The 21,636-nt window shown below is 40.2% G+C and overlaps 1 protein-coding gene across 1 annotated transcript; it reads right to left on the bottom strand.

The window, feature by feature from the left end:
- Nucleotides 1–2,117: 2,117 nt before the first annotated feature.
- LOC145132461 (guanylate kinase 2-like) lies at nucleotides 2,118–4,923 on the bottom strand. Its single transcript, XM_079067241.1, has 11 exons — nucleotides 4,629–4,923; nucleotides 4,269–4,304; nucleotides 4,072–4,179; nucleotides 3,919–3,989; nucleotides 3,695–3,824; nucleotides 3,238–3,600; nucleotides 3,035–3,156; nucleotides 2,806–2,941; nucleotides 2,689–2,734; nucleotides 2,526–2,607; nucleotides 2,118–2,440 (listed from the first exon to the last, which is right to left on the bottom strand). Exons 2-11 carry the CDS (start codon nucleotides 4,269–4,271, stop codon nucleotides 2,359–2,361), a joined length of 1,143 nt encoding a protein of 380 aa, XP_078923367.1. The 5' UTR covers nucleotides 4,272–4,304; nucleotides 4,629–4,923; the 3' UTR covers nucleotides 2,118–2,358.
- Between the last annotated feature and the right edge of the window lie 16,713 nt (nucleotides 4,924–21,636).

Genomic DNA, 21,636 nt, shown 5'->3' with positions numbered 1-21,636 from the left:
GAAAAAGATTCAGGTCAAAACAAGTTAAATTGAGTTAGTATGCATATTTGAACAATAAAGTTAGATTACGTTTAATTGCTGAAACATAAAAAAAAATTTGATTTGACACCCTTCCTTGCGGAGCTTGTAACTCATTCAATTTTTAACCAAATCAAGCATTTTTATAGTCTAAACTTAACTACAAATCCCAATCTACATGTAGGAAAAAGATTTAGGTCAGAACAAGTTAAATTGAGTGAGTTATGCACATTTGAACAACAAATTCAGATTACATTTAATTGTTGAAACATAAAAAAAAAAATCTGATTTGACACCCTTCCTTGCGGGGCTTGTAACTCATTCAATTTTTAACCAAATCAAGCATTTTTATAGTCTAAACTTAACTACAAATCATAATCTACACGTAGGAAAAAGATTCAGGTAAAAAAAAGTTAAATTGAGTGAGTTATGCAACTTTCAAAATTTGAGTAAGTTATCCGGTCCGGTTTCCGGTTTTGGGCCGGTTCCGATGACCAGTTCCAAAAATTGACGAAATTATATTGTCGGTCCCGGCCCGACCGGTTCCATCGGGTTCCGGTTTCGGTACCGGTTCCGGCCGGTTCCCCGGTCCATATGCTCATCCCTACATGTCGGTGTGAAGTTATGTCTGTCGTGGTTTGAATTATTAATTCGTGTTTCTAGGTATTAAATCGTGTCTGTTGGTGTTAAATTATATTTTTCATGGTTTGAATTATTAATTCATGTTTCTAGGTATTTTAAGTTTTAATTTATTGTAATTTTTTTTAATTTAATATGAAATTTTTGTGTTTTAAAAAATATAATTTATATTATATTAATTTTTTGTGGTTTAAAAAAATAAAATTTGTTCAATATTTATGCATAAAAATGTTTGTGTGATTAAATAAAGTAATTAATTAAATTAGAAAAAGAAAAAAATGGAATGGTAGGAGTATTACCAGTCTCTACCAAATACTAAGATTAGGTGTTAAATGAAGAAAAATAAGATGACACTCAAAAAACTGACATGATAAGATGTTAGGAGTATTACCGCTTCCTTAATCGTTGTGTACATGACTTATATCAATGTTAATGAAGATTAAATTTTCTAAAATAAATCCCTATTTTATTACAGTCACCAACAAAGAATTTACAGTTTTACAAGAACTTGTATACTCACCAAACAGTCACTTGGACAATGACAAGACATTGTTACAATTTCTATGAAGTGTTGTGGGTAAAGCATTTACTTCTTTGTTTCCCCACCACATATTTGCAAGTGGAAAGCTGCCCCATTCTAATTTCAGGCACCGGCAGTTGCAATGAACCAACTGCCACTGAAAAAATTGACCAATCACAGAATGACAAGTCAGCATCCTAAATACACAAGATCCAACACACCAACAGCTAAAAAGATCATGGTGTAAAGACCTTTGGTTAGAACAAACCAAATGTTTTGGGTCCCATCTCTGATAAATCCAATCATCTAGAAAAGATTGCAAAATCTAAAATATGAGAATACAATATCGTTTATTTTGTATTTTCACAACAATAATGAAAAAGTTGAGCTTTGAATATAGAAGACCAAAAGTGAGCCTTTCTTTTTTTTAAAGATTTATTAAGATGCCTCTTTTTTTTTTTTCTTTTTAAAGATTTTGTTCTTATGAAAGTATATTATTGAAACCGTAGTGCTTGACATTTTTTTGGTTTAAAATTGTTGTTTTTGATGAAGAACAATAATTGGTTAACAGAAAGTCAAAGTATCATGCTTTACAAAATAATCACTTAAGCATAAGATCTGATTTGCATAACCAAATTGTTATGAGAAACAAACCACCTTTTTGTGGACCTATATATAAAAAGTTATAATCACCAAAATGACCGTTTTCCATAAGATGTGGCGTGAAACGTGAATTACAAGATCCAGGAAAAGGTATCTTTGAAAAAATGTTTAGATGTTTAATGAAATATATGATATTTTTTGTTAAACAGGTTCAATCTTCAATAACAATATATATGTTCATGCAAACTAACCTAACTTTGACATGTTTTGTTCACATTCATGATAGTTGGCATTTTTCAACATACCATAAGTCAAAAAAACTGTATATCGAGATAAATGGCCAAAATTCATCTCATTTGTCATTGTCCATTCCCCCAAAATTGAAATCTCAAAAGTTACTCCATCCCTCATTCAAATGACCTTTAAAACATGAAAAAAAGGAACCCCAGAAAATGGGAAATCTAACTACAAGTTACTTTTCTTTTGTCTTTCCTTCAAACATGAAACTAAAATGGTAATTCATGTCTACTTAAGGTACCAAAAAGATCGGTTTAAAAGTTGCACTTTCCATAAATGGATCAATCATAATTCACATGCATATTTAGTCCTCTTGTCCGACCAGGTGCTCCTCCTTTCATCAAAGATAAATCAAGCACAATCCTGCAATCATCAAATAAAACTTCACAATAAATTAACATATTACCATAAAAATAATTTAAAATTGTCCGAAAAAATATACACATACTCCTGTTCAGCATTCTTTATGATGATCTTTTCGCTGACTTTGGTCAATGTGAAGTCCACAGGCAAGTCAAACACCTTACTTGCTGTATTCAACAATGTAACAACACCTCATCAAAACCATTTAAATTTTTTACATAAAATGACTGAAAATCACAATAACTTACCTGTTTTTGGGGTAACGTTCATGCTTTCACTAATACCCAAAAGATCCTACAAAATTATCTTTGTCAGATTCTACAACAAAATCACAAATATCGTAAAGGGCTCAAATGTCTTTTCACCTTAAGTCGTTCATAGCAAGCTTCAAGATCATCATTCACCAAAATATGATCAAAAAGATCTGGAGATTTTCCTTGTTCAAGCTCAGCCTTAGCATTTCTAAGTCTTTTCTGGATTTGTTCTTCGGTTTCTGTTCCTCTGTTGACCAAATCAAGAAACCTTTTAGTCAAATTACTTTTTTACCCCTAATATCAAGAGTAAAGTATGTTGCTAAAGATTAAAGCTCAAAACCTTGCACGAAGACGATTCTCAAGCTCCTCAAATGAAGGTGGGCGAACAAAAATAAAAACAGCTTCAAGAGAACTCGCCCTCACAGATCTTGCTCCTTGAACATCAATATCAAGTATACATCTCTACAAATATTAAAATTATTACTAATTATTATATTCGTATTTTCAAGAAAAAGATGAAATGTTTGCAGAAATACTACTGACCTTTCCAGCATCAGCAACAACATCAACAGATTCAATGCTAGTTCCATAAAGATTGCCATGGACTGCAGCAAATTCAAGAAATCTCCCGGATTTGATCTCTTCTTCCATAACACTTCGTTTTGTGAAATGATAATGCTCTCCGTTTATCTCCTTTTCTCTTGCTAAACGGGTTGTGTGGCTAACAGAAAACCCAAACATTGTTGGAAAATCTTTCATGAGCTTGTTAATTAAGGTACCCTTGCCTACACCAGATGGGCCACTAATCACCACAGGTTGCTCAGAATTACCGATAACGCCCTTGCTCCATGCAACTACTTCGGTGTCACATTTCATCTTTTGGTCACGAATGAATTGTGTGTTCACCTTTAAAATGTAAATCAAAATCAAGAAACGAGTGAAAATGTGGAATAAATGTACATATTTTTTGATGAATTTTATTATTTGAAGAAACACCCACCTCGAGGAACCAAACGCATTCGTTAGATTTGGAATTGTTTTTGATGATCAAGATTCTATCGTCATTCAAAACGACAGATGAGTGTCCTTTTAGTGACTTTGGTTTTGTCCCTAGAACAGTTGGAATCACCCTGTAAGTGACAAAAGAAAAAGAAAAAGATCTTTTAGGTTTACAAAAAACAAGATCTTCATCGCTAACACAATGAAAAAACTAGGAAGACTCACCATTCGCCTGTAGACTTGTTGAAGACACGAACTCCACTTAATGTTGGACCATCAGTGCCATTAATGACATACTGGATACGAAATTGAAATCGTGTTTATAATGGGAGAAGGTTTTAAGAAGAGGAATGGAATAGAATTGATTTAATATCATACTGTTTTGCTTCCGATAACAGTGGCTGTTTCGAAGCCTTTGAGTTTCAGATCAAATCTGTCTGAAAAACTCTTTTGCATGTCATCAACAAGGAAAGCCGGGGCTTCTCCCTAATTTCCAAAACAAAACAAAAAAGAACAAAGTTAGAGCAAATCAGCATTGGATTTTGTTAAAACGTCGTTACGAAGATTTCACTCACCATTAAACAAGTTCTTCAACAGACTAAGGATTCAACCTGATGAAAACAATTACCGATTAATTAAAATAGATCAATGTGCGAATCGTGTATTGAATGTTGGAAGGATTGATGTAAACATCAAAACCCAAAACCCAGAACCAGGGATTTACGAAACCCTAAAATGAAATGAACCAATAAATACTAGAAATACAAGCATTGAACAAAGGTAATTGAAGAGAATACAGAACCAACCGACAAAACAACGACTCTGTTTTCATTAAAAAATATAAAGAACTCATGCATATAAAACAGATATTTTCAAGAACCCACCAAAAATTAACTCGAATTAGATGAAGAAACCGCAGATTTGAATGAAATTACCTGAAGGAGAGCGATATTAATAGGATTAACAAAATCTGACGAACGAAAGCGGGTCAATAAAGGAGCAAAATTTGAGTGATCTTGTATTCGAAGTATTGAAGACGCGAGATCCCTTAATTAAAGAGAAGGTAACTTAGGGTTAGAAAAGTGAAGATGGCGGAGGAAAGAAGTGACGATGTAAGAACAGAACGTAGACAGCCATATTTGTAGAGAGAGAGGAAAAGGGTGTTTGAAGGAGAGAAGGGAGATGGTTCTTTGGTCGCATTCGGTTCAAGAAACTTGCATACCGACCCTCTTTTATTTCTTACTATTTTTCTTTTTCCCCTTTTCTACTTGTGAAATTAGATCTCTATGATCCAAAAAAAAAATCAGCTTTTCTTTTCATCTTAGAAATCTAGATTTACGTATTTGTCTTTTAATAATTTATCATAAAAATACTTATGTATTTGTCTTTTAATAATTTTAATAAAAAGATTAATATTTGTGAAAAATATAAAATATTTCTAGGCGGTTATAATATTTTATGAGGTGGTGGACAAAGAAGATTCTTTGGTGGCCCTTGGAAAAGGTTATGTGTAGAGGAGCGCCTGAGCGGTGTCGGGTAGGCCACCATGTGAGGAGGGCGATACTAGCTAGGGCCTAGTAGGGCACTTACTCTTTTCCTTGATTGTTGCTTAATTTATGTAATCTTTTTCATTTTAGTCACATTAACGAAAATAAAATACGAATAATCATCAATATATTATTATTTGTTATTCCCTTTATTTCAAATGAACTTTTCTTATTAGTTACTTTGATATATATATATATATATATATATATATATATATATATATATATATATATATATATATATATATATATATATAATCAAAGTAACTAATAAGAAAAGTTCATTTGAAATCAAGATTATCAAGATCGGAGCATGTTATAGTATTTATTATATTATGAATAAATCTTGATCTTCTTAATCAAGATTTATAACTAATGTATCATATAAAGTATCATAATGCAAAATTCTGATAAGCAATACGATCAATATATGAAAATTTTAACTTCTATCTAGTTTGTTAATCATAATAATAATAATAGAGCATGCGCAATGCAATCAAGTGTGTGTGTGTGTGTGTGTGTGTGAGAGAGAGAGAGAGAGAGAGAGAGAGAGAGAACTGTATATAAAGGATATGTAACGGTCACGGTCACTGATGATTTGTGGCAACAATTACGATGTTTGGGTTGATGCCTCTAGATATTACGGTCAGGGAAGAAGATCATTTGTATCGGATGTTGTTTTTTGTTGATTGAGATAGATTCCATTATGACACTATTTATATTGTCTATTTTAACACCAGGTATTTAATAAAATCACCGACCAAATATCATTAATTGCATTTTTGGTTGGTGATATTTGATATTAAAATATCGACAAGTGGTGTTGTGTTGCCACCTTTGCAAACTTTGATAATCGATAGTTAAATAATGATAGTATACGGTTGGTAAGTACTGATACAGTTGACAATTATGAAGGCAACATTATGAGTCATTTTTCCAACAATAAGTCTAAGGATACTCATTTGTCAACCATTATTCCATACTCCTAGTTAATTGAGTTTTTGCTAGTTGTCATTAACGTCCCGAAAATTACAAAGAGATTTTTCATTTTCAAAATAGAATAACTGATTAAAACCTTATTAGAGTTAAATTACAAAAAATCGCGGAAATGAATATCTTCAATGTGTATGTACAATCCCGCCGAGCTCTTCTCACGAACAACCTGATGGGTTATGAGCATAACATCAATCCTATGGTGTTCATGCAACCCTAATTGCTTTGATCTAGGTTTTTCTAAGTAAACATACAACATTGAATAGCAAATCAATAAACCCTAATTGACTAGCATACAAATATGAAAATCACATATGATTAGGGTTAGGAAGTTTACCTTGATTGTTATGTAGCAATAACAATCACAATCCTCCTTGATCTTGACTTCTGAAAGCTTAGTGCCCCAAGTGTTGCACCTCTAACGGAGTCACAAACACTCTATGCAAAGGATGAAGTAAGAGAGAGGAGAATTTCGACCACTCTAGGGTTTCTTAAGCCTTGGACGAAATTTCCCTTGTAATGGGGTCTATTTATAGTTGTGTGGGCTGCTAGGGTTTCATATGGAAACCCTAATTCTCTGCTTAGGCCTTAAGCAACCCATGTAACCTTTCTAGAAGGCCCCTTGGACGATTTCTATATGGGCTCCCATATAGAATTCGTCCACTACCTTCTATTAGGAATCCATAGCCCAACTTGCAACTATCAGATAATTACATTATCAGTCCCCTTTATTTAATCAGTCTCTTTTAACCACGAAACTAATTTCAAATTAATTTTTGGTTAATACTAATTAAATAATATGATTTCCAAATAATATATTAATCTTGTAATATATTAATAAAACCATTTTCAGTACGAATTTATTATTCTTATAATAAATTCTACTCTCTCTCCTCTTGTCATCCTATCAAGTTGCATGAGTGAAGGCAACCCAAAAGGACCATGCTCATAATCAAATCAAGTACATACCTAAAATAGTTATGGGCTTAGACACTTAATCCAACAGTCTCTCACTTGGATAAATCTAATAACTATTTTGCGTATGATTCATAATTTGATCAGCAATCGTAGCTTTCATAAGCCGCTGTCGAACTCTGATCTTATCAGAAACGTGTCCTTCAGATAAGGGATCGTATATTCCTCCATTCTAGATATCGTATGAACTGAGACATGGATTTTAATCATACTCTTTGTTCATGTGTTGTTTACCGATTTCCGATTTATGACGACTGACAACAGACTACAATTGAACACATCAACTTAGTCCATGCTTGGCCAAGCGCTTAAGGTGTCATCACTAAATCATTGAGGGGCCTACATATATCGCTTTTATCCCAAATTGGGTAAAAGGAACGGATAAACTTCGACTCAAATGATCGCTTGTATTTACTCATCAAATCACACACAACAATATGTTTTATAACACCAAGTTACTGATGCGTTGACATATGTCAACGTGCAACCGACTTGCAAAATACAACTCACATGTCTCCGTTTCAAGAATATAAGATATTATCGTCTCACTAATCACTCGTGATAAAATCCATGAAGCGATCCAAGTGAGCGTGGGTTTAATCAAATACTCTAATCTTATTACAGGGCACTCATGAACACTGCAGCATACTTTTGCTATGTCTAAACGCTTTAGACACTTCCATGAAAACAAACCCCTTTTATCTTGGAATAAGTGGTTATAATCACAATCCATAAAGTTTATGTCGAAAGGGAGTATGATGACATACATATTGTTTAAAAAATGCTTCAAGTAGCTACCTGATCAACTAGAAACTTGACCTTAAAAACCATGATTTTCACTAGCCATGTAACACCCAGAATCAGAAAGACCAAGAAAAGAAAGGAAAAGCTCTAAGTCATGAGTCAACTCGTCGAGTCCAGGGAGGAATTCGACGAGTCGGAGCAGGATCCGGGGTATAGAGTAAGTGACCGACTCGGCGAGTCGGCTAGTGGACTCGGCGAGTCTGATCTGGGCGAGAAAAACCCTAATCCCGGGGGTTGTGCCCTAATTAAAGAACATTACATCCCTTCCCCAGCCTCTTTACTCCCCTTTTAAGATCCAGAAACCCTAAATCGTGAGTGAGAGTCCTTGGAAGCAATTTGGAGCTTAGATAAGTGGTTTTGTGAAGAGATCTTGAAGATCAAGACGCTTGGATCAAGGGAGTTTGCAGAGATTTGGATTAATCTTCAGTGGGAGGTCATCTTGGAGGTAATAAGCTGTTACCTTCACTCTTTTTGCATCTAGATCTATTCTTGAATGAGACTTGGGGCTATTTTGGCAAGATTGAGATCTATGTCGAGTTAGAGGCCTAGATCTGAGGTTGCTACCTCAGATCTAGACTTGTGATGGTCCAGAAGGTCATAAAGTTTATGTAAATAAGTTATTGGTGAAGCCCCTTTGCCTTAAACCCTATCCCTAGAGTGTTTTGGGACTTTAGCCCCTTGGTTTCACGTAAAGTTTGCAACTTTATGTGGGGGATAGACTGTAGAAGAGTGGATCTATGGATTGGAGCCCCTGCATGGCTCGAAAAGCCACTGTATGGATTGAGAACTGGAGAGACTCGACGAGTCACATGGGTGTACTCGACGAGTTGTATGAATATGTGCATGGGCTCGGCGAGTTGGAAGAACAACTCGGCGAGTCTGTTGAAGATTGCCTAGGACTCGACGAGTCTGTTCTTGGACTCAACGAGTCAGGTCGTAGAACCCCCAACCTCTTCTGGTTAAGACACAAATCAGTGAGTTGAGCAGTGACCCAGTGAGTTGGACAGGATGGGACTCAGAGATCGTTGAACTCGACGAGTCCTGGGGTGTAGGGGTGTTGATCGGGTAAAATTTTCGGGTTTTGGGTAGAACGGGTCAGGTAGATCGGGTATTTCCTTAAAATAATAATACCCGATACCCGACCTATATTGTAATTCGGGTTTTCGGGTTTCGGGTATTCGGGTATTTTCGGGTATACCCGAAAATTACTTAAATGTCGCTTATTGATTTTTTTTATTCTTTTTTGCATTTCGGTTGCTTTAATAGAAAATTGGGTAGCAAAATATTTCATACAATTAACAAGTACATATATGATAACAATACAAGTCATTATAATATATATAATGTGATTTTTGCATTCCATTTCAAATTTTGATAAAAAAAAAGGAAAAAGCAGTTTATGGAGTAAATGATCGGTGTTTGATCAAATTTGGATTAACCAAACCTGTTACATGATTTAATGCAAAATGTGAGTATATAAAAGTTATAAATAAATTTTTTTAGCATGTTATGTAAATTGCAGGGACCAATTATATAGCTATATTTCAATTCACAAAGAAGAAACGTAGACTTGTTGACAAAATAGAAACATGTCGTAGTACACAAAAAAATGAAGGAAAATCTAACATCTCATTCATTTTCATTATATTTGTTTATATTTAGTGTAACATTCTGTTCAAAACTCCATTTCATTTTCAACAATTTCTGTTGTATTTACTATATACCGTTCAAATAGTGAAGCCATATAACATTTGGTTTAAACCATAAGAAACAATAATTATGTAAAATAATGATATAACTTTAATAGTTATTATAACTAGTGTATTAATTTGTTTTTTTTAAATCGGGTATTCGGGTATACCCGAATGTTTTTAAACCTACCCAATACCCGACCTATTTAAATATCGGGTTACCCGATTACCCGAATTTTCAAACCCGATACCCGATTTACCCGACCCGAACTACCCGAATTCAAAACGGGTCGGGTCGGGTAATCGGGTATCGGGTATTTTCAACGGGCCTACTGGGGTGACTCGGCGAGTTGGGTCGTATTTTGAGAGCTTCTGAGTTTAAGGACTTGGTGAGTCTTCGGGTTGACTCGGCGAGTCGAGTCAACTGGAAGGTTGACTTTGACCAGGACTTTGACTTTAACCAGAGTTGACTTAGTTTGACTTCTAGAGTTCAGTTTGGAACTAAGTGTTATATTGATAATAGTAGCTCAGGGAGCTAGAGGAGCAGCGGTTCAGAGAGTTGTCAGACAGCAGCCAGAGGGTTATCAGCGGCTTCAGCAGTTTGAGGTGAGTTTCCCTTTGTGTGAATGGGTCTACGGCCACAATGCCGGCCCATGTAGTTGTGAGTAGGAAGACCCGGGGGTTAGCCCTAGGCACTGTTTGCTAGCATGATATTCAGGACCAAGGTCCAATGTCGGGCGGGTGCCCAAGGAATGGTTTGCATGATAGAGTATACTTGTTGTCTGTGTGATACTTGTATGTGCCTGGTAGGGAGGTGAGTGTGGGCGAGGTCCCGTATCTCACCAATAGCAGAGTGTGGACGGTGTTCCATATCTCATTAGTAGCAGAGCAGGGGCGAGGCCCAAGTTAGGAAAGGAGTGAGTGTGGGCTGGGCTCGTATCTCACTATCAGAAGGAGCGTGGACGGGGTTCCATGATTCATCAGTATAGGACAAGGGCGAGGCCCAAGATAGGCGAGGCCTTAGAACAAGATTCAGTAGTATATATTTAGTTATATGTTGTGTTATGTTTATGTGTTAGTATATGTTAGCGGGCGGGGCCCAGGGACAGGCGGGGCCAAAGAGAAACAGATCTGTATCCGAGCGGGGCTCGAAGCCAGGCGGGGCCTGGAGCGGCGGGGCCGTTGAAGCGGGCAAGGCCCGAGGTAGTGGGCGAGGCCCAAAGTAGCGGGCGTGGCCTAGTATTTGCAGTATGTGATAATGCAGGGTATGTGGTATGTTGGGGAGCTCACTAAGCTTCGTGCTTACGGTTTTCAGTTTTGGTTTCAGGTACTTCCGGTAGCGGAGGGAAGAGCTCGGGGTGATCGCATGGCACACACCATTGATTAGACAACCTGGGATGTTTTACTCTGATGAAATGAACAAGTGTTTTGAAAAGATACTCTGATTTGTTATATAACTCTTTTAGTATGTTTGAAATGATTTAATACTATGGTTTAGTCATGATTTAAAAATGAAATTTTTGGCCTTGAATTTTGGGATGTTACAAGCCAACTTTGTAGGTCATAGTTTATGGCCCCTAAGGGAAGTCTTATTGCCTCTCACACTATAGAAGAATTTCAATGAATTAGATTTATAAGAATCCCCAAGTCCTAGCTTTTCAATAAAAAATGAATCATTTAGAGCAGTATCGCTGTTGTTTTTTTTTTTTTTGCAGCTTTTGCAAGACTTATACCAAAAAGAAAAAAAAATTAAGATAATGTTCACCATAAATATAGGCCCGGTCCCTATACATCATCATGATGGGATGATCGGGTTTTAGAGCCATAACGTCAATGCTACATGGTCTACTAAAGTTGCAGTTACCAAAAATAATAACAACAATCTTCAATACACCACCAAAGACATTGCAATGCGACCAAATCCTAACCGCAGATGACATCTGAGCAAGAATAAATGACCCATAATTGAAACATCAGGTGAAGAAGAAATAATAAAGAATTTGTACATGTATTGTTGTCTAACATACTCTAAAAACATTTATTACATAAACTAACTTTACAAATATGAAGGTGGGGATGTAATAAATAAATAAATAAGGATAAAGAGCATTGGGATGAAACTAGTAAGCTAAGAAACAATTTTGAGCATGAAGTAGTTAATTATCACTTATGCCAAGTATCACAACCAGGACACACTACAACGATACAACCCTATACCGACAACACTTTCAACCCCTATACCGACTATACTTCATCGGTAAAGCCTATACCGATGACTTGTCGTCTGTAAAAAATTGTCAGTATAGCCTCGTCGGTAGAAGTGGAAAATGTTGTCGGTACAGGTCAACCAATTCTGACGACCTATCGTCGGAACATGGTCGTCGGAACTGCTTTTCGAGGAAAAAAAAGTTCTAATATATTCTTTAATAGTTGACTTGTCGTCGGTATAGAGGCAATCTATAACAACGACTTGTCTTCGGGAGAGATTAAGCAGTTCAGACGACTTGTCGTCGGGAAAAGTAGGTAACTGTTGATTATGTTTTAGCTATACCGACGACATGTCATCGGTAAAGGGTATAACCGTTTTACAGTTAAGACTTTTACCGACGACTTGTCTTTGGTATAGCTTAGTTTTTTTTAATATTTTTCATAGATTGGTTATATATACCAAACCTGTTTTTTTAAACAAATCCAGACATTATATATGCAGAATACTGCCAAACACTAAATAACCATAACAAATCATCAAACTTCAAATTCAAGATCTACTACATACCTAAAATAAAAAAAACAAGTTTTCAACAAACATTGTTCAATATAACATAAAAGATCAATCACAATCTTCATCGGTCCTCTCGTTCTCCTCAGTCTTGTTGGTTGGTTCGGGGGTATTTTGTGGATGGAATTAAAAGTGTGGCATTGGTGGTGGTTGGAAGTTAGGAATTATGGATGTCAATGAGTTGTTGTACACTTTTCATTTGTTGCTTTTATTGCACTTGTTGGGTTAATACAACAACTTAGGAATTATCCGTATTTTGAGTTTGGGATTTGGAAGATTTGGATTGTTTGGAATGTTGATTTGGAATTAAATGATTGTTGATACTTGGTTTCCTTCAAACTCCGTGAACATGTCCGCATCTCTCACCAAGGTCACGAGTGAGAGAATGTTATTCTTTTACATGTTCACCCTCCCAGAGCTCTTCTTGCATCTTCCTACACTCTGTTTGAATCTTATCCTAAAATAAAGAAAACAATAAACATACATTAGTTATAACAAATAAACATACCTCAAATTTAAACACTAAAATAATAATAATAATATACTTTCAAAAAGTATAATAATAATAATAATAACATATTAACTTTGTTTATTATTTACCCAATCTCGGTCTGCTTACGGTGTACACCAACCTCAACCTTCCTTGAAACGCGTTTGTCTCCAACCATTAATATGTTGCGGGCTTTTTCCTTTGTCAATCTATAAAAGCCAAAAACAATTAATATATTTATATAAGTGTTAATAATATTTTTATATAATACAAATAAGATTAATTACCTCCTCACATCGTCTGTTTGCATATAACCAACTACTATGGGCACATGTATATGAAAGTTTGGCCCCACATTCTTTACCTTTTTCTGACTGATTCCTATAACCCCATCCAAAAAAAGAATATCAATCATGTTATCCGAAGCTTCGTCGTCTATTTCTTTCGGTGAATTTTCTCTTGTACCTTCCACATCATCATATCCGCCAACTTCGTCAAAATAGGTTTTCAAAACATGTTTGTTTTCTTTATAAGGTCTTTGGCAGTCAACATTTACAACCGCTCGAACACCTTCCCACAAACTAGTACCCCGATACATATCAACATTAAAATATGTTTGCAATAAAAAATCAAATTTAATTAGTATAAAAATATTTAAAAAGTATAAAAAATTTTACATATAAAAAGTATTGTGTAATTACTTTTATCTCAAGATACATAGTCTCTTTGTGTTCGAGAGGAACACGCTGCCAAGACCTAAAACGGAGTGGTATATGTTCTGCCACAAAATTTGAGATAAATCTTGTTAACATTTTTCCATTTTTCCATACGAATCGATAAGTCTCCCATCACTATCATCTCACACGGGTAAAGGATTTTCACCGGTGGCCACAAACTTTTTATGCATATTCAAACTGTTTCCTTTGCCATGCACTTTCTTCGGGTTTGCTACATTGACACATAAATTGGAAATTTAGAAAATTAGAACTTTAAAAATATATCCAATATACTTAAGAATTTCATGTAACTTACAAGATTCACAATCCGCTGGTATCTTGCATGTGCCCCCATGTGGAGGTCTTTCCCCACCGTCTCCTCCATGCCCCTTTGCGACATTTTTTACCATCTGTTTAACAAATATTATAAATGTACAATATCATCAATCTGTAACGACGTAAATTTTTCAAACAATTTTTCATTTTTAAAACATACTTTCATTCATAAAAACATCACAGTAATCCAAAGTATCTCATGATATCACAATAAACAAATCCCAAGATCCTCAAATACATAATCCTCTCAGTGTGTACAGATCATGCCGGCGCCTTCCTGCGATCCTCGCTCGTACCTGAAACACATAACATAACAACTATAAGCATAAATGCTTTGTGAGTTCCCCAAAATACCACATACCACACATATGCCCTTCCAGGCCATAACTCTATAAGATCTTCCGATCCATGTGTCTCAGGGACTTCCGTCCCAAACCCTGGTAGACCTTCCGGTCCTACCCGTATCGACCTTCCTGTCCGTAACCTCTTGACCTTCCGGTCCATATCATCTTGACCTTCCGGTCCATACCATACATAACATACATAGCACATACATATCACATAACCGCATATAGCACATACATCTCATAGCATACAAGACCTTCCGGTCACACATAAGTACCCTTCCAGGTACAGTATAGTGAGAAGACTCACCTCGTATGATGTCTAGTAACTCACGTGCTCGATATCCCTGAATCTCGAAACAACAACCTAGCCCCGCCTAATCACATAAAGTAATTATTTCAAATCATTAACGGCTCTCAAGGCTAGACTAAAACCCTTTCTACAATCCCACAGAAGGGTAAAAGACCATTTTACCCCTCCTTGACCCAAAAGTCCAAATGTTGACCAAAACCATGAAAGTCAACAAAAGTCAACTCTCTGGGTTACGCTGCGCGTACCAAACCTGTACGCTGGGCGTACCCGGCAACCTCACAGAATCGGGGAACGCGACCCCCTACGCGGCGCGTACTGGGATTACGCCCAGCGTAAGTCCTAGTTTCCTTCTTTCTTCATTTTTGGTCTTAAACGGTTAAGACATAAGCTCATATTTCAGATCTGGCCATTCTAATACCTCTTAATCCATAAAGTCGAAACCTTTAAGCCTTTGCATGGCTGTAAAGGTCACCAATCCCTCCAAACACCTTTCCTCTTTTCTCATTAAGCCCTAATCTCATGCATGACTTAATCTCAACGTCCAAGATTGGATTTTTATGAACATACAACTCATAATACTCTGAAATATGGTAGATCTAGGCCAATGGAGACTATTTGCTCATAAAGTCTCCACCTTGGGACCAAAAACCCTAAAAGTTGGTCCATGAAGCACAAATCAAAATAACAAAGAAAGCTTTGAGCTTTATACCTCCAAGTGAAGCTCCTCCCTCTGTAGAACTCAGACCCAAGCTGGTACTCCAACTTCTAGCCTCCACAAGAACCTCCTCTTCTTCTTTACTAACACACAAAGGCATTTTCTAGCTCAAAACACTCACACACAAGCTTTAGGACGAAGGAAATGCTCTCTTAGGGTTTCTCTCTATGAAATGGTGGCTGAGGATAAGGCCATAGCATTCCTTATATAGTGCACAAGTCTCATTTAGGGTTTTGCATCTGGGCCGATTACGCCCAGCGTAATCTTGGTACGCCCAGCGTACCTTTAAGGGTTCGCGTCCATTTCAAGCGCATGAGTACGCGCAGCGTACTCTTCAGTACGCCCAGCGTACTCATTTGCCATAACTTTCCTTTTAAGGGCTAAACTTGACAACTTGGAAAAGAAGAAGGGTTAAATAGCTGTACCTGAATTTCGGGATGATACAATTCTCCCCCACTAGAACCAGACTTCGCCCTCGAAGTCTCATGCCGTAAACAACTCCGGATGTTGCTCCCGCATCTCTGAATTTGTCTCCCAAGTCAGCTCCGACCCTCTCCGATGTTGCCACTGAACCTGAACCAAGGGCACCTCCTTGTTCCTCAGAACCTTGATCTTTCGATCCACAATCGCGATTGGCCTCTCAGCATAATTCAGGCTCGCATCCACCTGAATATCCTCCAGTGGTACCACCGCCGACTCGTCGGCTATACACTTCCTCAACTGAGACACGTGGAAGGTATCATGAATCTTGCTCAGCTCCTCAGGTAGCTCCAACCGATATGCTACCCTTCCCACCCTCGCGGTCACCCTGAACGGACCGATGTACCGGGGCCCCAGCTTGCCCCTCTTCCTGAATCGGATCACTCCTTTCCACGGAGATACTTTCAGGAGTACGAAGTCTCCTACCTGGAACTCAAGCTCGGATTGTCGTCTATCCGCATAACTCTTCTGACGACTCTGAGCCGTCAGTAATCTCTGTCTAACCTGCTGAATCTGCTCTGCCGTCTGCAGCACTATCTCAATGCTACCCATCACACGCTGTCCTACCTCTCCCCAGCAAATGGGAGTCCGACACCTCCTCCCGTATAATAACTCGAAGGGAGGCATACCAATACTAGAATGGTGGCTGTTGTTGTATGAAAACTCAGCCAACGGCAAGTACGTGTCCCAACTTCCTCCGAAGTCCAACACACATGCTCGAAGCATGTCCTCGAGCGTCTGAATCGTCCGCTCACTCTGTCCGTCCGTCTGGGGTGGTAAGCGGTACTGAAATGCAACCTCGTGCCCAACTCCTCGTGAAACTTCTTCCAGAACCTGGAAGTGAAACGTATATCTCGATCTGACACAATCGAGATCGGTACCCCATGCCGCGATACCACCTCCCTCACATACAACTCCGCCAACCTCTCAGCAGAAGAGCTCTCGCTGATAGCAAGAAAATGCGCGCTCTTCGTCAGTCGGTCGACGATCACCCAAATTGCATCGACACCCCTCACGGTCCTCGGCAATTTGGTGATGAAATCCATGGAAATCTGTTCCCATTTCCACTGGGGAACCTCAAGCGGCTGCAACTTGCCAAGCGGACGCTGGTGCTCGGCCTTAACCTTGCGACAGGTCAAGCACCTCTCGACAAACCACGCGACATCCCTCTTCATACGGGGCCACCAATAATCTTTCTTCAGGTCCAAATACATCTTCGTGGCCCCGGGATGGATCGAGAACCTCGATCTATGCGCCTCCTCCATCAGAATGGTACGTGCCCCGCCTGCATACGGCACCCAAATCCGACCCTGAAAGGTCATCAGCCCTCGACTATCGGTAACGAATTCGGAAACCTGCCCGATCACCCGCTCCCTCTTGCGGTTCTCCGGTATCACGACCTCTGCCTGGGCCTCCCGAATGGTGTCCAACACCGGGGTCATCACTGTCAATCTCATATAAGTGCCTCGAATCGGGGCACTCTCCGCCCTACGACTCAGCGTATCAGCTATAACATTTGCTTTGCCCGGGTGGTACAGGATCTCACAATCGTAATCCTTCACCACGTCCAACCATCTCCTCTGACGCATATTCAGATTGGGCTGATCCATCAAATACTTCAAGCTCTTGTGGTCCATGTATATAGTACACCGAACCCCATACAAATAGTGACGCCAGATCTTGAGGGCGAACACCACTGCCCCCAAATCCAGATCGTGGGTGGGATATCTCGTCTCATGAGGCTTCAGTTGCCTCGATACATACGCTATCACATGCCCCCTCTGCATAAGCACCGCACCCAACCCCGATATCGATGCGTCACAATACACCACAAAATCCTCCATCCCTTCCGGGAGGGCTAACACAGGGGCTTCGCATAACTTCTGGCGAAGTGTCTCAAACGAGGTCTGCTGCTCCGGACCCCATGAAAAAGCAACACCCTTCTGGGTCAACCTGGTGAGAGGCACAACGATCTTGGAGAAATCTCTGATAAATCTCCGATAGTAGCCGGCCAATCCCAGAAAACTCCTGATCTCGATGGGTGATCTCGGCACCTCCCACCTCATAACCGCCTCAATCTTTGCCGGATCGACCAAAATCCCATCCTGGTTGACGAGATGCCCCAAGAACTGGACCTCTCGTAACCAGAACTCGCACTTGGAGAATTTGGCATAAAGCCTCTCCGTCCTCAATACTCCGAGAATCTCCCTCAGATGCTCCTCGTGCTGCTCTCTAGATCTCGAATACACTAGTATATCGTCGATGAACACGATCACCGAACGATCCAACATCGGTCTACACACCCTGTTCATGAGATCCATGAACGCTGCTGGTGCATTGGTGAGCCCGAAAGGCATCACCACGAACTCGTAATGCCCATAACGAGTCCTGAACGCCGTCTTCTGGATATCTTCATCACGCACTCTCATCTGATGATATCCAGACCTTAGATCAATCTTGGAGAACCAAGACGCTCCCTGCAACTGATCGAACAAATCGTCGATCCTCGGTAATGGATAACGGTTCTTGACCGTCAACTTGTTCAACTCCCGGTAATCAATACACATCCGGTGTGAACCATCCTTTTTCTTGACAAAAAGGATCGGCGCTCCCCATGGCGAGCTACTCGGTCGAATAAACCCCTTCCCCAGCAGCTCCTGAAGCTGCGAGGATAACTCCTGCATCTCTGACGGCGCAAGGCGATAAGGCGCCTTGGCGATAGACGCTGCCCCCGGAACCAAATTAATGCGGAACTCTACCTGCCTCTCGGGAGGCACACCCGGCAACTCCTCGGGAAAAACATCCAGGAACTCACGCACTATTGGAACGTCATCCACCGAACTTGGCCTCCTAGTGGCCTCTCGTGTGTCCACCACATAGGCTACAAACCCGCTGCAGCCCTGGTGTAAACTCTGTCTCGCTCTGGCAGCCGAACAGAACGATGACCCAGAACGAGTACCCTCGCCGTACACCGTAAGTACTCCCCCACTAGGGTCTCGTATCGTCACCAACTGTCGCTCGCAGTCTATAACAGCCCCAAATCGGCTCAACCAATCCATGCCCACTATGACACACACGTCCCCCATCGCTATCGGGACCAGATCTATCGGAAACTCAACACCGAAGATCTCGAGTACACATCCTCGTATCACATCCGTAGCATACACCGCTCGCTCGTCAGCTATGGAAACTCGTAAAGGTCGTTTCAACGCCTCTCGTCTGCTACTGATGTGTTAACTAAACGCTGTCGACACAAATGATCGACTCGCACCTGAGTGAAATAACACTAAGGCAGGTACTGAACTCACAAGAAAAGTACCTACGCATATCATCATATAAGCACAATATCTCAACTTAGCATAAATAAATAAAGAATACATACCAGCCACAACATCGGGCGCTGCGCGGACCTCCTCCGCTGTTAACTGGAAAGCTCTCCCGCGAGCCTTTGGTGCCTCGGCCTTCACTGGCCGAACCTCGGTAACCCTAGCAGCAGGTGCAGATCCCTGTGCTGATCCTTGATGTAGCTGCAGGCACTCGGCCTTCCGATGGCCAGTCTGGTTGCAATGAAAGCAAACCATAAATCCCTTGGGGCAATCCTTGGCGATATGTCCCTCCTTGCCACATTTATAGCAAGCACCCGATCGACAGACCCCATCATGTCCCTTGCCGCACTTCCCACAAGTGCGGCCCTTTTAGCCTCCAGATCTCGTATCAGTGGACTTGGTCCGCTTGGCTGCCGACTGAGACTGTGCCGGCTGCCGATCCATCCTCTGAGACTCGGCCTCCTCCCTGGCCTGAGTCTCCAACTCAATCTCCCTGTTTCGGGCATTTTCCTGAAGCTCAGCAAATGTCCGGTAAGTCGAGTTCGACACGAACTCCCGTATATCCCTCCTCAAAACGCCCAAATACCGGCTCATGCGTGCCTGCTCAGTAGACACCTGCTCAGGCAGAACATCGCCCTCTCATGAAACTTCCTGGTAACCACAGTAACCGAATCAGTACCCTGCTTGAGGGTCAAGAAGTCCTAAACCAACCGTTCCCTCTCCACAGGGGGAACATACTCATCTCTGAACATGGTGGTGAACCTCTCCCAGGTCACCGCTGAAATCTCTGCAAGAGTGAAGCTCGCCGTCACGAACTTCCACCAATCCTTCGCTCCCAAGCGAAGCTGGTTCAACGCGAACCGTACTCTCAGATGCTCCGGACATGAACACGTGTAGAAGCATCCCTCGATATCAGAAATCCATCTCATCGCAGCGATCGGATCCTGTGTCCCATCAAACTCTGGTGGCTTCGTGTTGCTGAACTCCCGAAGCAACAACGAGTCACCTCCCTGAGGTCTGGCAGCAGCCTCAGTCACCGCGGCGTACCGCTCATCGAAAGTCTCAATCAGTGTGGTCTTGATAGACCCAAACATCTCCGAAATCTCGGCCCATATCGCCGCCGCCACCTCATCGTGGATCATCTGACGAAGCTCCTCGTCACTCACGCCGCTCGCCTCAGGTCTGTGGCGTGTCCCAACCATGATGTCTCTGAAATACAACATAATAATATCAGAGACTCGCTCGAGTATACTCGCACTCGATAACTCAACCCTACTTGTTCCTTGGTATCCAATGGATTCTTACTTAGGGTGCGCACTGCTCCGGTGTTTTCAGTAGTACGGGCCCTATACTACCGTTCACACCGCATCAGTATTCACCCTAAGTCATCCTCCTTGGATCCCAGATCACAAGTACTCTATACCTCGCTGTCATAGGCTACCCTTCGGTAGACCTCTCATCAGCTCCTCACTGCTACCTACTCGCTCTCAAGCATCACATAGCAGCAAAATCCTTCCTAGGCTAAGGCATCATAAAATCAGGCCACTCTAGTCCTAATATGAATACCTAGCCAACTCTAGCATGCATATCATATCATAACATATCTCATAACACATAATGTAAGGGTATTTTGGGAAATCACCGTTCGGGCGCTGGCTGATCGTACACACTGCTTCCTTCTGCCTTTCTCAAAATCTTTTTTACTTTCTTAGAAAAATTGGTTATTTTATGAAAACTTTCTCAATTCCTCAGTTTGAGTTCAGATTCATCCGAAGATGCACCCGAATCCCTCAAACCAAGGCTCTGATACCAACTTGTAACGACGTAAATTTTTCAAACAATTTTTCATTTTTAAAACATACTTTCATTCATAAAAACATCACAGTAATCCAAAGTATCTCATGATATCACAATAAACAAATCCCAAGATCCTCAAATACATAATCCTCTCAGTGTGTACAGATCATGCCGGCGCCTTCCTGCGATCCTCGCTCGTACCTGAAACACATAACATAACAACTGTAAGCATAAATGCTTAGTGAGTTCCCCAAAATACCACATACCACACATACGCCCTTCCAGGCCATAACTCTATAAGATCTTCCGATCCATGTGTCTCAGGGACTTCCGTCCCAAACCCTGGTAGACCTTCCGGTCCTACCCGTATCGACCTTCCGGTCCGTAACCTCTTGACCTTCCGGTCCATATCATCTTGACCTTCCGGTCCATACCATACATAACATACATAGCACATACATATCACATAACCACATATAGAACATACATCTCATAGCATACAAGACCTTCCGGTCACACATAAGTACCCTTCCAGGTATAGTATAGTGAGAAGACTCACCTCGTATGATGTTTAGTAACTCACGTGCTCGATATCCCTGAATCTCGAAACAACGACGTAGCCGCGCCTAATCACATA

This window comes from Lactuca virosa, chromosome 8, assembly GCF_052849685.1.
Source record: "Lactuca virosa cultivar CGN04683 chromosome 8, Lactuca_virosa_CGN04683_v6, whole genome shotgun sequence".
Taxonomy (NCBI): Eukaryota; Viridiplantae; Streptophyta; class Magnoliopsida; order Asterales; family Asteraceae; genus Lactuca; species Lactuca virosa.
The sequence above is the reverse complement of the archived record's forward strand: the minus strand, read 5'-3'. Positions and strand labels throughout refer to the sequence as shown.

Excerpts from the sequence above, each read along its gene's own strand:
- LOC145132461 (XM_079067241.1), bottom strand. Across the intron at positions 3,157-3,237 it reads TTGTTGCTGATGCTGGAAAG|AGATGTATACTTGATATTGA; the intron begins GTCAGTAGTATT and ends TAATATTTGTAG. Across the intron at positions 2,735-2,805 it reads CTTGCTATGAACGACTTAAG|GATCTTTTGGGTATTAGTGA; the intron begins GTGAAAAGACAT and ends ATAATTTTGTAG.